At 42.9% G+C, this 14,415-nt stretch overlaps 4 protein-coding genes across 4 annotated transcripts in view; 2 read left to right on the forward strand and 2 right to left on the reverse strand.

Annotated features, from left to right (window-relative positions):
* The window catches only part of LOC308091203 (E3 ubiquitin-protein ligase CBL-like), a 29,249-nt gene extending 24,579 nt beyond the window's left edge, over positions 1-4,670 (forward strand). Inside the window, exons 13-15 of the mRNA XM_080436640.1 lie at positions 292-410; positions 1,752-1,931; positions 2,303-4,670. Of these exons, the coding sequence (XP_080292766.1) occupies positions 292-410; positions 1,752-1,931; positions 2,303-2,661 (658 nt within the window). The 3' untranslated portion in view covers positions 2,662-4,670. The remainder of the gene's footprint in view (positions 1-291; positions 411-1,751; positions 1,932-2,302) is intronic.
* A 2,844-nt stretch (positions 4,671-7,514) lies between these two features.
* LOC308090454 (ankyrin repeat domain-containing protein 13A-like) lies at positions 7,515-9,305 on the forward strand (the record flags this gene model as incomplete). The annotated part of the gene is made up of 1 exon (XM_080435649.1): positions 7,515-9,305. The coding sequence occupies one exon, from the start codon at positions 7,515-7,517 to the stop codon at positions 9,303-9,305; it is 1,791 nt and encodes a 596-aa protein (XP_080291775.1).
* A 153-nt stretch (positions 9,306-9,458) lies between these two features.
* LOC308090837 (ubiquitin-conjugating enzyme E2 J2-like) lies at positions 9,459-12,557 on the reverse strand (the record flags this gene model as incomplete). The annotated part of the gene is made up of 2 exons (XM_080436110.1): positions 9,459-9,514; positions 12,065-12,557. The coding sequence occupies 2 exons, from the start codon at positions 12,555-12,557 to the stop codon at positions 9,459-9,461; spliced, it is 549 nt and encodes a 182-aa protein (XP_080292236.1).
* Positions 12,558-13,658: 1,101 nt separating this feature from the next.
* On the reverse strand, positions 13,659-14,258 carry LOC308090838 (ubiquitin-conjugating enzyme E2 J2-like; the record flags this gene model as incomplete). The annotated part of the gene is made up of 1 exon (XM_080436111.1): positions 13,659-14,258. The coding sequence occupies one exon, from the start codon at positions 14,256-14,258 to the stop codon at positions 13,659-13,661; it is 600 nt and encodes a 199-aa protein (XP_080292237.1).
* Positions 14,259-14,415: the final 157 nt, after the last annotated feature.

Here is a 14,415-nt window from a genome sequence, read left to right on the forward strand (position 1 = left end):
TCAGAGAGTGCAGGTTTGTCACTCTGCAGGTCCGGGGACCTCCAAGGCTCCAAATGGATCCTTACAGGTCTGTAAAAGAGTACAAATGGAACCAGATGGACCCGTTTGTACTCTCCCAGAGTTAAATTAACACTGAGAATTGTACAGCGGAGGTTAGGATCCCAGATATTAATAAATGGTGTCAAATGGGAATCCGTGGCCTAATGCGGATCAAACCGGGGGTCCTTGAAATTCAAAAAAGGTTCATACTCACTTTTGTGTGTGTGTGTGTGTGTGTGGTCCTCCTCCCAGCAGTGTGGCGTGTGACGATGATGACTTTGAGGACCCCCAGGTGTATGAATCCATGTGTAACATCCAGGCCCAGGCTGGAGGAGCAGAGTGTGTCCCAGCACTGCAGCCTTCTGACCCAGGTAACACTCACACATGGACACATTTACATCTCCTGCCCACCACTGGGGGGAGACGGGTTTGATTCCTCTGCTATTTTCTGTGTAAATATGGTGTATTGGGGTAAAAGGAGGGGACCAAAATGAATTTTTTTTCTATCGATTAGTCACCCCATGGAGACTTGAATTCATAGATATTTTTTAGTTTTTGTCGCATTCCTAAGCAAATCATTTGATGACCAGCGGACCGGTTGGCAGCGGTTCCGGTAGGAGACACAAAGGAGACTCTTTGTGTCTCCTACCGGAACCGCTGGAAAAGTATTTTTTTAGGTGAACTTTCCCTTTAAGTCTGATGAAGGTTTGAATGAATGAATCGTTTTATTTTGGTGTTAAGCCATGTACAGAGTTAGTCACAACAAACATTACAAATACAATACTTGGACCGAAAAGGTGTAGGCTGAAGCCGTAGCTTATAGTCCCTTCCCCTTTTGTCTTATAATATACTTAAAACAGAAACAATAACATCGATACAAAAACAAATTTGGACATTTCACATATACGAGAAATAATATTTTATGGTTTATCATGAAGTTTTATATTTATCTACTATATTATCTTTAAACATTTTCTTGAATTTATAGATTGAACTGCACATTTTTAGGTCGTTATCACAACTAGTCCATATTTCTCTTGCCATAACAGATGTACATCTCCTTTTAATGTTTGTTCTAGCTCTAGTAATTTCGAACATAGGTCTCTACGACAACCCTTCATTGGGCAGCAACACACCTACAACAAGACAACTGCCTTCTTGAATTCGCACGCACTGTGCCAAGCGGTGAAAGCCGTCCACACCACATGCTATTTGTATTTAAAACCAGGAAAAGACAACAATTTTCTCCTTATCACGATATTATGACATCTAGTCTCCTATCACGATATCCATATAATATCGGTATGTTGCCCAGTCCTATTACCACCCTCAATCTAGAGCCTATAGTCTTATTATTAGATTTACAGTGTGGTCTACCGGTCCAGTCTTTAGCTATCATAGTAAGTTATGTGTGCAGTTTGTGAATGAAGCCACACACGCATCACAATGCAGTGTGCAGTAATGAAGCAGCACTATACAGACTGACTACTTGTGTTCATGTTTTAGTGTGGTAACGGTCTAGGCCTCATTTAGCCAAATGGAAGTAGTGATCTTTATAAACTCTTATAAATACAAGTATACGTTTTTTTCATACATCACAGTAATAATTAATAACATTCAGTTTTCAAGTAAATAAAAATAATACAAAGGTAAAAGGACCAGCTTAAACACACACTGATTTATTTATTTCATGTTTTGTCTGTTTCTCTCAGAGCCTCCTGTGGTGTCCCAGGACAGCGTGGAGCAGAATGACCTTGAGGATGTGTATGAGTATGACTACCCCAGGCCCCACCGCCCCCCAGCCCCCGCTAGACGCACCATGTCAGATGTCACCGGTACCTCAGCAGCCTTCAGTGCTCTCTGCATGGACGCTCCCTCCACAATAGAGGCCTGTATGTTTCTCACCTTTTGTTGAAGTGGATCTTGTTGGGCCTATTTGAGCTTGGCTGGTCTTTTGGTTCCGTTACAGTTGAGTTGATAAATAAGGATTCATCATAATCCAAACATGAATGGGAATAAGCCATCAGAACAGTGGTTTTAGCATATCTTTGTGATACATGTACACATTTTATACAAATTATCACCTGGACATAATTGAGCATAGTCTTTTCATTAACCATAAAAAACCCTGAAACCTCACTCAGGAATAGATCTCCAATTATAGTTTTTATTTTAGAAATCCAGCTTTGATACTACTAAAATACTCAAATTTGATGGTTAAACAAAGACATCTGTTAATGTGGGCCTCTCTCTCTGTCTCCAGCCATGTTTGCAGCAGGACCAGACCCCGATCGCCCTCCCAAACCTCTCCCGCGGCGGGTCAACTCCGACCGGCGACCCCGGCCGTTCAGCCCCCCCGAGTCCCGCGGCCCCTCGCCCGCCGCGGGCCTCTTCACTCGCTCCTCCTCTATCGGCCCCTCCTCCTCCTCCTCCTCCACTTCCTCGGGCCCCATCCCAGGAGGCCTGGCCATCAGTGGGGAGATAGAATGTCTGATGTCCCAGGGCTACTCCTTCCAGGACATCCAGAAAGCCCTGATGATCGCCCAGAACAACCTGGAGACGGCCAAGAACATCCTGCGCGAGTTTGTCTCCATCCCCTCCACGGCGCACATCCTCACATAGCAGCCCCTGCACTGCCTTCACCACCTATCTGCTGTCATCCTCCCCTATCTCTCTCCCAGCTCTACACACTGTGCCATTATAATGGATAGCATTTATCTAAGCACTTTCCTCGAAGGTCCACGAGTACTCGCCGAGACGCTTTTTTTGGCGAGGAAATGGCGTGTCTTAAGGGAGAAGGAAAGCTTTTTAATGTGACCTCTGTGTTAGCCAAGCTTTGACCCCCGCAGTTGTTCCTATGTGCTTTACTGGAGGTCTGCTGGTGCAGTGGCGAACCGTTTTCCCCTCGTCTGAGAGCAGTGTCTGTATGAAGCTGTATCTTGAAGCTTTGGTGACTTAAATCAGTAGAAACGGGGAAAAAAAAAATGCCGTTGTTGACTGGATAGCTGATTTGATCATCCTGGCAGCTGTTTTAGTTTCTTGCAAGTGGTTCCCAAATGTTTTCTTTTATTTCAAGGACCCCCACAACCCTCAAGGAAACCCTGAGGGTCCCTGGACCGCCACTTTGAGAACCACTGGTTTTGTGTGTAACAGGCTCTTGATGAATCGTGGTGTGCAAATAATGTAGCTTCACAAGTTAAGTTATGGTTAGCAGTTGATTGTGTGGTCCGCGCTAACGCTGATGACTGTGAATGGTGAAGTGGCATTGCAGTATTACAGGGCTCCGTGTCGTACGTACGTCTCACCGTAGCTTGTTCAGTCCACATGAAGTGATGGTGTTTTGACAAGTTGAACACAGTCTCCAAAATTAGCTTGTTACTGGTTCAGTGATGGTGACGTTCTCTCTCTCGTAAAACAGAACAGTAATGTGTAAGTACTCCGAGAATGTGTGTTCATTGTAGCGCTAACAATTGTCTGATTATTGTTTTTCCTCATGAATGATTTGTTATGATTTTAATACCACCATTCATAGTGGTTTCATGGTGAAGCCTGGTTTATTCTGTGAATAGCTTATATATTATATTATATTATAGTTTGTTACTAAAGAATAAGAGGACTTTATGCCCGTTGGAAATCTTCTCTCTGGGAATCCATGTTTATGTAATTTACTTTTGGATAGCGTTACGTTCGACCCTAGAATGCAGCTTCTTCAGGTTATTATTGAGCAATTTTAAACGGATTACGCTTTGTTTGAACCCAAAACTCAAACCGACTGAGGTTCTAGCCCCACGGACTCAGGTACTCAAAAGGTCTAAAGACTGAGGCGTGTGCAGTGATAAGCCGGCTGATTATGAGTCGATACTCAAGTAATGTAGAGCAGCCATGTCAATTCCAAGACCAAAAGCATTAAGACAAGGTTTGGTTGGTTGACTAGATTAGTGGTTCTCAAACTTTTTATTTTATTTCATGGACCCCCACAACTCTGAGAGTGTACAAATGGTACCAAATGGACCCGTAAGGGTTGGCTTAACCAGGAAGGAGCTGCTTTAACTTTAGGCTTCAAATTCCTTTTAAAAATGAACATGAATTGAACACTGAATAATGCACAAAAAAATGAAAGAAAATGGACAAACCATTTTCCTGCTGCTGATCACATGAACATGGACGGTGTTTCCTCACTAATGTGAGAGAAGGCTTCAGTGGTCATATTTCACACAGGCTAAAACGTTACCGAAAACATATTTTATTTCTGTTAACATTCTACAATATCAAAATAACTTTTAAATTACATTACATCCTGACTTCCTGAATTTCACTTCAACTCCAACCTTAATGATAAAACAAAGCGTCAAGTGGTTCATACGTACTGTTGTGTAAAAGCAAACAAATATGTATATCAATCAACATCATGTAAACAAAAATCATACATTTTTATGTAGCACATCTGTCTCAAAGGTGGGATCTGAAAATACTGCCTCTCGTACTACAAAAACAATACCTTAATAATATGCAAGTTTCTTTCACACACACACACACACACACACACACACACACACACACACACACACACACACACACACACACACACACACACACACACACCAAAAACAGTCACAAAGAAAGTAGCCCTGTGGACAACAGATCTTAACGGATCTATATTATCTTAAAATATTTTCTATATTTACTTAAAACATCTGTACACACTTGTGAAAAAATCCAATTATACGATTCTGCAGTTTGTGTGCTTTTGTGAAGATAATATATATATATATATATATTTGGTTCCATCTGTACACTCTCAGTTATAGACCTGTAAGGGTCCATTTGGAACCCCCTCAAGGAACTCTGAGGGTCCCTGGACCGCACTTTGAGAACCACTGGATTTAAGATTATTTATTCCTCGGACAGAATATACTGAAGGTCCCTTTGATATGCGTCTGGTTGATCTCAATGGTACTGTTTAAAACTTTGTATATTGACTGTAATACTTTGACCATTAAAGTGCCACTCCATGTGAGAATAGACTTGAAACTGCTAATACAGATCTAGTTAAAAGTTTACCAGTCCTGGGATGCCATGTGTTGAATTGCCGCAAGAGGGCGGTCTTACACACATTATTACAGTTAACCTGTCGGCACTGCAGAAGTGCATGATGTACTGGTAAACTGTAGTGCATTCGGTACATTGTTTAACAAGATCCTGGTAAAGTTTAAATGTGTAATATAAATCATTGTTAACCTAGCCTTCTAAAAAATAACATGCCTACTAATAAGCTTTTTTCATTGCCTTGTTATTGCATGTGTAGATAAGATTTTTATTTTATTTATTGTTTCGTTTTTGTTTTTTTGTTTTTTATAAACATTTGTTGTTTTGCCATGTCTTAAGCCATGTAAGATTTTCAATTAAACAATATTTTCTTTAACATTTGGATACTTTTTTATTGCCAGCTATTACTCCAGGTCAGTGTTTCCCAACCTGGGGCCCTAGGGTCGGTGCCAAACATCACAGGAGCGGGCCTGAAGCCTTGACTGTTCAGAGTGAGGTAGTCAAAAATGTTGCACAAAATCATAAAACATTTTGCTGACCTTGCTTTCCTCCACTGTCTCTGGCTGCATGTTCTCAATGTACATAATGCACCTTTTCCCTTCCTAGAAATGTAGTAAACAATATTTGTCGTCTCAAGTTAGAAAAGAAAACTCAAAAAGTACAGTACTCAAGTAGAGGTACTTAGTTGATGTTCCCCGTTGTCAGGTTCAGAGCTGATGACCTAACATCTGCCCTCTATAAAGGGATTTCCTCTTCAAGTCAAAGTGCACTTTTGCTAAATGTGAACAATTGTCGCTGTCTGGTGGAAACGTGTATGTTCCACACTGTTGCTTTTCAGGAATTGGAAAAAAAAGAAAACGTATTATTCACAAGCTATTTTAATCGACTATTCTTCCATAGTTTCTTATCACATAACGCAGAGGCATCTGTCTGGTCAAGAAGCACCCTGCCACCCTTGACCCCATCCCATAAATTATTCCTTCCCATCTGTACTCATTATGGTGTAAGTAAGTAAGTAAACATACCTTACGTTGGCTCTACTCTCCTTCGCAGTCTATCTTCCATTCATTTATTACCTCCACCAAGGAGGTGTTTTCTCACCCGTCTGTTTGTTTTAGTCAGTTTATTTTTTATTGCACAATTTCATACAATGTGATCTCGATGTGTGTGTGTCCCCAAACAAAATCATATATATATACATACATACAGTACAAACATCTATACACTCTACTTTAATCCCTCCCCCGCACACATACAATAACCATCTACACATTCACATGGTACAGTGCATTTACTGACTCCTACCCTACCCCAACAATGCACGCATGCACCCACCCACACACACACACACACACACACACACACACAATACTGCAATGCGCACTCGCACACACACTAATGATAGGCCTGAGAGAATGGGACTAAATGTACCTTCACTATATTAAGATTTCAATCTACATATAGTTAGGAGTACGTATGAGATGATAAATGTTATGTAAAAATAATTGCGATTGATGATATTCCGATAATCAAAATATGCTTCTTTTTAGATGGAAAAAAGCGGTACAGAGACAACTCAGGTCCAGTGTATGATGGATACATTTAAATCTCGATAAATTTAAATCTCACAATAAATTTTAATCTCTGCAATATGATTATTGTCGGTGTTTTTTATCGCGATTATAGTCCCATTCCTAGTTGGGAGACCAGTGTGTGTGATCTGATATGAGATCTGATTGGTTTATAGGCAGGTCACAGATGTATTCAGGAGCTAAGCCATTTAGAGTGTTTGTAAACACTAAGTAGTACTAAATAGCCCGTAAACAAGAAGTATCCTAACCCAGTATGAGTAGGCCTATAAGTAGTATTATGTATAATTATTTTGTCAGACCACAGAATAATATGTTATAAACCACTCAACACCTCACCTGATGACATACTCAGGTGAGTTTCAGTGATTTCCTGTTCATGTGATGTCATTTCCTGTTTACGGGCTCTTTACGCCGTCTGAGTTAAACTAGACCAGGAGACCTGGATGTGCCAGACCCCTAATGGTTAAATACTCGAGGTGACGTCGATGCCGACATCTGATTGGCTGGGTAGGAAAAGAGGGACAGACCGACAAAGCCTCATGTAGGCCAGACCCCCTGGGGAGAAGACGACAGCCTCCACGCAGCCTCCCATGCAAGTAACAAGAAATGGTGCAAGACCAACTTGTGAATCAAATGTCGCCACCCAATCATCGAGGTGGAAGACCAGGGCGTAAGAGGAGAGGCAACAGTTTGTGTTGGGTGTGATGTCACACCACAGCTCAGTCACATATAAGGTGACGTAGCAGGTTGGAAATGACAGGTGTCTACTGCAGTTTTCCACATGACTAGCATATACACTGCTAGACGTTACATTACAAAGCCCCCTGCAGAAGTACAATGTCCACAGCGATCATCAGCGAAGCAATCAGAGTAAAGTTTCCACTGCATTCCTTCGTTTGGGAGAATGATTACAGGAAACTGGAGAAGCAGTTACCCCAGAGTGACATTGAGGCCGTGGATCCCAGAGGGAGGACAGCTCTCCACTTAGCCGTGTCACTTGGGCACTTAGAATCAGTGAGAGTCCTTCTGACACATGGAGCTGAAGTAACTAAAGAGAATGGCAAGAATTGGACGGTTCTGCAAGAAGCAGTCAGTACTGGAGACCCGGAAATGGTTCAGTTGGTGCTTCAGCGCAGAGACTACTTCAAATCCTCTGCAGTACTGGGAGGAGTGCTTGAACTCCTGTCCAAGATCCGAGAGTCTCCAGATTTCTATGTGGAAATGAAATGGGAGTTCACCAGTTGGATTCCCCTTATCTCCCGACTTTGTCCAAGTGACGTGTGCCGCATCTGGAAGAGTGGTTCCAGCTTGCGAGTAGATACCACTCTTCTGGGCTTTGAGAACACGTCGTGGGTCAGAGGGAGTCGGAGCTACATCTTCAGAAGCGACGATACGTGCACAGAGATGATGGAGGTGAACCATGATGAGAGAGTGGTGGAGATCCAGCGCTTCAACATACTATCCGAGATGAAGGAGGTCACGTTAGATTCAATGCAACCTGCTGAACAGCAAATCACCGAAAGGTTGACTACTCCCATTGTTAACACTTACCTGGACACCAAACATATTGCCTTTGAGAGGAATAAGTCTGGGATGTGGGGGTGGAGGACGGACAAAACTGAAGTTGTCAATGGATTTGAAGCAAAGGTGTTTAGTGTTAACAGTGCCAATGTGGTGATCCGGACGAGGACAGAACACCTTACAGATACGGAGAAGGCCAGGATAAAACGTGAAAGTAAAGCCCTCGAGTCCCTTCTGGGGACTGAGGTGCAGCACGTACCTGCAAGTGCACAGGGGGCTCTTACTATGGAGTACGCAACTGCCACCAATCCGTCTGCCATCACTCCAGAGGAATATTTTGACCCAGAGTTCGACCTGAAGAAGAGAGACATTGGCCGGCCTATTGAGCTCAACACCCGAATACAGAAGTTCAAGGGCACCTTGTGGATGAGTGAGGACCACCCCCTCTCCCTGGTGGAGCAGGTAACTCCCATCATTGACCTCATGGCCCGGACCAGCTCCCATTTTGCGCGGCTGCGAGACTTCGTCACCCTGAAGTTTCCTCCGGGATTTCCTGTAAAGATTGAGATTCCCCTGTTCCATCATGTGCTCAATGCCAGGATTACTTTCGGGAATGTCAACCAATGCCGTGCAGAAAAGCATGCCTACACGCATGTGGCTGCAGGTACAACACCTATGCTCGAGGGGGGAACTGGAGAAGCTGCGGCACCCCCGCCGTTCCAGGTGTGTCCTTCTGTGTTCGTTGCTCCCGTGCATTACCGCCATCAGGAGGAAAGCCCCAACACGTACAACCGCGATGATGAGCACCTTTTGCAATACGCCATCCATCAGAGTCTTTTGGAGTCCTGCAAAAAAGCTCCAGGACAGGACGTAACCTGGTATGATGCTAAAGGCGACTTCAGTGACGCTACGTTCAGTGGCCAGAGTGACAGGAGTCTCGGAGGCGCATCCAGCCTTGTGAGCTCAGTCTCAACCGCTAGCGCCAACCCAGACGTCCGCCTGGCCATGGAGCTCTCAGCCCGAGCTCAGGAGGAAGAGGAGAAGAGGAGAAAGCAAGAGGAAGAGGAGCTGGAGAGGATATTGCAGCTGTCGCTCACTGAGAAGTAAAAGGAACAAGAGGGAATAATGGCTAATTTATGCTTCGGCGGGGGGGGGGGGGGGAGTGTGGAAAAAGTTAAAAATGTGTCTTTTTGTGACAAAGCATAAATTAAGCCAGAGGAGTGAGACTGTAACTGTGTTCACCTTTCCAGATCCAGATTTTCATATGTGAAAGCAAGAGGAAGAGGAGCTGGAGAGGATATTGCAGCTGTCGCTCACTGAGAAGTAAAAGGAACAAGAGGGAATAATGGCTAATTTATGCTTCGGTGGGGGGGGGGAAAGTGTGGAAAAAGTTACAAATTTGTCTTTTTGTGACAAAGCATAAATTAAGCCAGAGGAGTGAGACTGTAACTGTGTTCTCCTTTCCAGATCCAGATTTTCATATGTCAGTTCTGTGTCCTTATTCCAAAATTCTTTCGGATTGCTTGTTTTTTTCGTTCAGTTCACTAATTTGTTGTTGAATGTATGGTTTTGAGGAGCAGGATTCATTCAACAGTGTCCTGAAGTTTCCCACTGCAGGAGATGAGTGTTCCTTACTGGTCCATTTGGTTCCATTTGTACACTCAGAGAGTTACAGACCCGCAAGGGTCCATTTGGAACGCCTCCAAGTAACCCAGAGCTTCCATATACCTCACTTGGCAGATGGGTCATGGTCTTACTTAATGGTTGAATGTCTTGTGGTCTTGCTTAATGGTTGAATGTCTCGGTTACATTCGCTATGTAATTGGGCTTATTTGTAAACAAATTGGAAACAGTAGATTGGTAAATTGTGTGATTTATTTTTACGCAGACTGATATCAAACCTTTAAATACCATGTCTTATGTTGTATTATTATTATTATACCATAATTTAAAGATTCCATTCATATTCCAAACTGGCTAGAAGGTTTACGGATGAAAACAAAATCTTGTACTTGTGAATGGTCTGGATAGAGAGACACTTGGATGTCATCAGTGCATGTTGGGAGAGAAACTAAGTGTGCTGCATGGTGAACAAGAATGAACTTACCGGCTTTCCATAGGCTGAAGCCTCATTTTATTTAGCGTACGGTATACCTCCTTTTATGGTTTCATGGCTAGATAAGGTGGTTTTTATTTCGGAATCACCAGTTGTGCTTTTGTGTATACATAGCAGTCATACAGTGCTGCATGCAGTCATACAGTGCTGCATTTGTAACTGGTCTATTGATGAGAAATCTTTTTTTACCTCCCAAAAAAGTAGCAGATCTCCAAGCTCACAAGATGGGTACAATCTACAATTTAGGCATTTAGAAGACCTTGAACTGTAGTCAATAAACAACAAGATAAAATAAGTGTAGTAGTGTAGTAGTAATCTCTCAAGAACAGCTTCTGCACTGCGTTGGAATCTGTCGGGGAGGTTCGTCATAACGAGTGCGCATTCAGATCAGGAAGTAGGCCGCGCTTTACCCAATCACATGTAGTGGGCGGGATTCACATGTCCGTCGATCTTTCCCCCTCGAAACAAACCGAAACTAATTTAACAATAGCGTCCGCGGAGCAGACAAAACCACGGAAATATATTCACATTTTAACTTACTCTTTCATCATAGAAACAAGTGGGCTTATAACCAAAACGATCCATGTTCTCTGGGAGAAGTGGTGTTAGTGTTCCGTGTAGAAATATTGTTAGTGGGAATGAAAACATAGTCGCACCAACCGGAAGTGATGCGCTGAAGGCGCATCACAAACACCGGTTTCCTTGTGCTCTGGTGTTACGTTATCGTCCGCCCAGAGCCAACAGACATAGAACAAACAGCAGAGGGCGCTGTTTTTCATTTTCAGTTGGCGATGGGTTCCCAGATTGGTGTAGTAGTGCTTCAAAGAAACTATGATACCAGATAAACAATGGTCTAAACACCTGGCCATCTAAATCAAATTCTTAACATTTGTGGCTGTAGTTCTACGCTTCTTGTAAGCAGTGTGTAGACTGTGTACATTATCTTCCATCTCTCTTCTATCTCTAACTTGTCTGTCGCTCTAATTTAGCAATGGGACGACGGTGCTGCAATATCAAGTGTTCAGACATTGGAGTTAAAATATGTGCACATTTCCAACTTGGAAGCAAAACTACTGAGATCAGATGTCGGAGATATCAAATAAATGTTGTATGGCTTGGGTGTCAGCTGATGAAATAACATAAGCGCTCTACCTGTGCTCAAACGAGCATGACAGCACACAATCAATCAGTTGGGTTGGTCGGAGTCTCGCAGAACCGGCTAGTGGCTCTTTTGAAAATACTTTGGCTAAGTTTAAATAGGGCTGAAGTGGTTAATTTATGTTTTGTATATAATAATTCAAAGTAGTTACTTTGTAGATTTGAAAATTTGAAATACTCCAGTAAAGTAAAAGTACCTCAAAATTGTACATAAGTACAATACTTGAGTAAATGTACTGTACTATGCGTAAGGGTCCCTTTTATGCCCTTATTTGGAGATCCCTCATGTTGGTCTCCTGTACATAAGTATCTTTAAGTGAGGGATGTGCCTGTGTCAACATTCGTCTAAGGCGTATCAGTCAATTACTTATGACTCCAAGGTTTGCATAATGATGTCCCAATAAGTCATAGTTACGTAGTTTGTTTATAGTTATGTCAGAGTGATGCGGCCGTGGTTCGCAAGCCCGCCCCAGCGGTCACTAGTATAGAGCCCTGTGGACTCCAGACAACCACTTAGGGTTTAAGTGGTTAAGGCTTGTCTCTCAACATTTGACACTGAAAGGAGTGCCTCAAAGTATTAAACATAGTTTACAGGACCTGGGTCTGGGTGTGGCAACTACATCAGGAAACAGCTCACAAAACTCTTTGTCCTTGAGGTTGAAGGTCAGGCTTTGGGCTGACAGTTGTCTTTTTTTGGCATTGGAGGTGATAATGCTGCCCAGGGTGTAGTCTTTCCCCACCATGAAGCTAAGCAGGCCTGTGAGGATAGTGGATACGGACCAGACAGGATTCCATGTATCTGGGTGGTAGTCTGAGATGGACAGACATAACCGTTCGTTGCACTTGAATCTCCCATTTGGTGTTAGCATGTAGATACTGGGTGGTTTGAAAGGGAATTCCTGTGGAAATACGAGTTTACCGTGGTAGTATCCCCCTTCATAGGGGGTTCCCTCAGGTCCTCTAACAACATAGTGCCATTCCAGAATGTTGGAGGGGAGAGGTTCTGCACTGATGTAAGGCGCAGGGTCTTTCTTTATTAGGCGGTAATCCAGCATTAGTCGCTTGGTGGCGGAACTCTTGTTCATATCTCAAAAACCCCTGTGGTGGTTAGACCAGGTTTAAGTGCAAAAGTATTGTAAACATTGTGGCTGAGACCATTCAACCCTGAAGCTTATATAGCGAGAGCTCTGTGCTGACATCACACACAACAAAGGGCGTCATCATGCTCATGTCACCATGACTCAGCCATAACCATATAAGGAGTTCCCAATGCAGCTATGCCCAAATATGGAGTGTGTTGTCTAACCTCAATGTGTCATCATGGCATCAGGCGCAAACAAATCAGTCAGCTCCATATATGGGCATAAAAGGGACAAGCACTGACAGGTACAGATATGTCCATATATGGTATATCATTCAGATCGGCGGTGCGGCACGGCTTCTTTCCTAAAATGTATTGTGGCCCACCAGTAGTCATGTGAAATTTGTTTTGAGAATGTTTTGAAATTAACCTGCTGGGCAGATAGATTATTTCTCAGTAGAATTTGTAAGGATTCCTAATTGCTTGTTCCTTGTGTTGTTTCATTCTCAAGATGTTAAAGAAAGCCTATTTATTTTTGTTTGTAGAGAACCTTTCCACACCTGGTTACATTTGGCAAACAAAAGTACATTTATTGGACTGTAAATATAATTTCAAAGCAGTGCATGTATTTGAAAAACTCTGAATTGATTGAATATTTTATTGACAATGTAAAAGTACAGCAGTATGATACAAAGGCCAATCATTATTAATCACAAAAAAGCCATAGGCTTGTATCCATTGTGGTCCATGTAAACATTCAACATCTAAACAGGCAACCATACAACATACGGTACAAAAAAAACACAGCCTACCCAGTTCAAAGCGAGTGACTTACATTTGGCTAAACTGCCAACAAAAGACAATTGATATCGCACTGCACATTTTTGTAATGCAATACATTTATATGTGAATTTGCTATGGTCCAAAGGTAATGTCAGCCCTAAGGTATATCCATAGTTTCAAACACCCTGAGAAAAAGGAACAGAATGCCTCCACCTTTTGTTAACCAAGAAAACAACGCCATTCCATGAGAACCCTCTCAAGCCCCCCAAACCCAATTAGCTATATACATGTACCACCTACTAATATCCTTCAGTCTATCACGTCAGCACAGCGTGCACCAACTTCTGAGAGTTTGGAAGCCATGGAGGGGTAGGGACTTGGTGCGGGAGCTCAGCTCCTCCTGGTCCTTCAGCTTCTGTTTAAGTTCGTCAACTACATCAGGAAACAGCTCACAAAACACTTTGTCTTTGAGGTCGAAGGCCAGGCTTTGGGCCGACAGTTGTCTTTTTGTGGCATCTGAGGTGTTAATGCTGCCAAAGGTGGAGTCATTCCCCACCATGAAGCTGAGCAGGGCTGTGAGGATAGTGGATACGGACCAGACTGGATTCCATGTGTCCGGGTGGAAGTCTGAGATGGACAGACATAACCGTGTGTTGCACTTGAATCTCCCATTTGGTGTTATCATGTAGATACTGGGTGGCTTATAGGGGTATTCCTTTGGAAATATGAGCTTACCGTGGTAGTATCCCCCTTCATAGAGGGTTTCCTCGGGTCCTCTAACAACATAGTGCCATTCCAGAATGTTGGAGGGGAGAGGCTCTGCACTGATGTAAGGCACGGGGTCTTTCTTTACTTTGAGGTAATCCTGGTTTAGTCGCTTGGTGGCCGTAATCATTGGAACTGTCTTCTTCTTGTCGCTCATATTTCCAAAGCGTCTGTTCGTGGCTTGACCAGATTTAAAGTGGGTTGTCTCAAAATGGATTTAACAATGAAAAATGACTTAGCTTTGCCTGAGATATTCACACTGCAACATGTTACAGTATATATAGCCTGACTGAACTCCGGGCTGACGTCACGAA

This window comes from Gymnoscopelus braueri, assembly GCF_963280865.1.
Source record: "Gymnoscopelus braueri genome assembly, chromosome: 8".
Classification (NCBI taxonomy): domain Eukaryota; kingdom Metazoa; phylum Chordata; class Actinopteri; order Myctophiformes; family Myctophidae; genus Gymnoscopelus; species Gymnoscopelus braueri.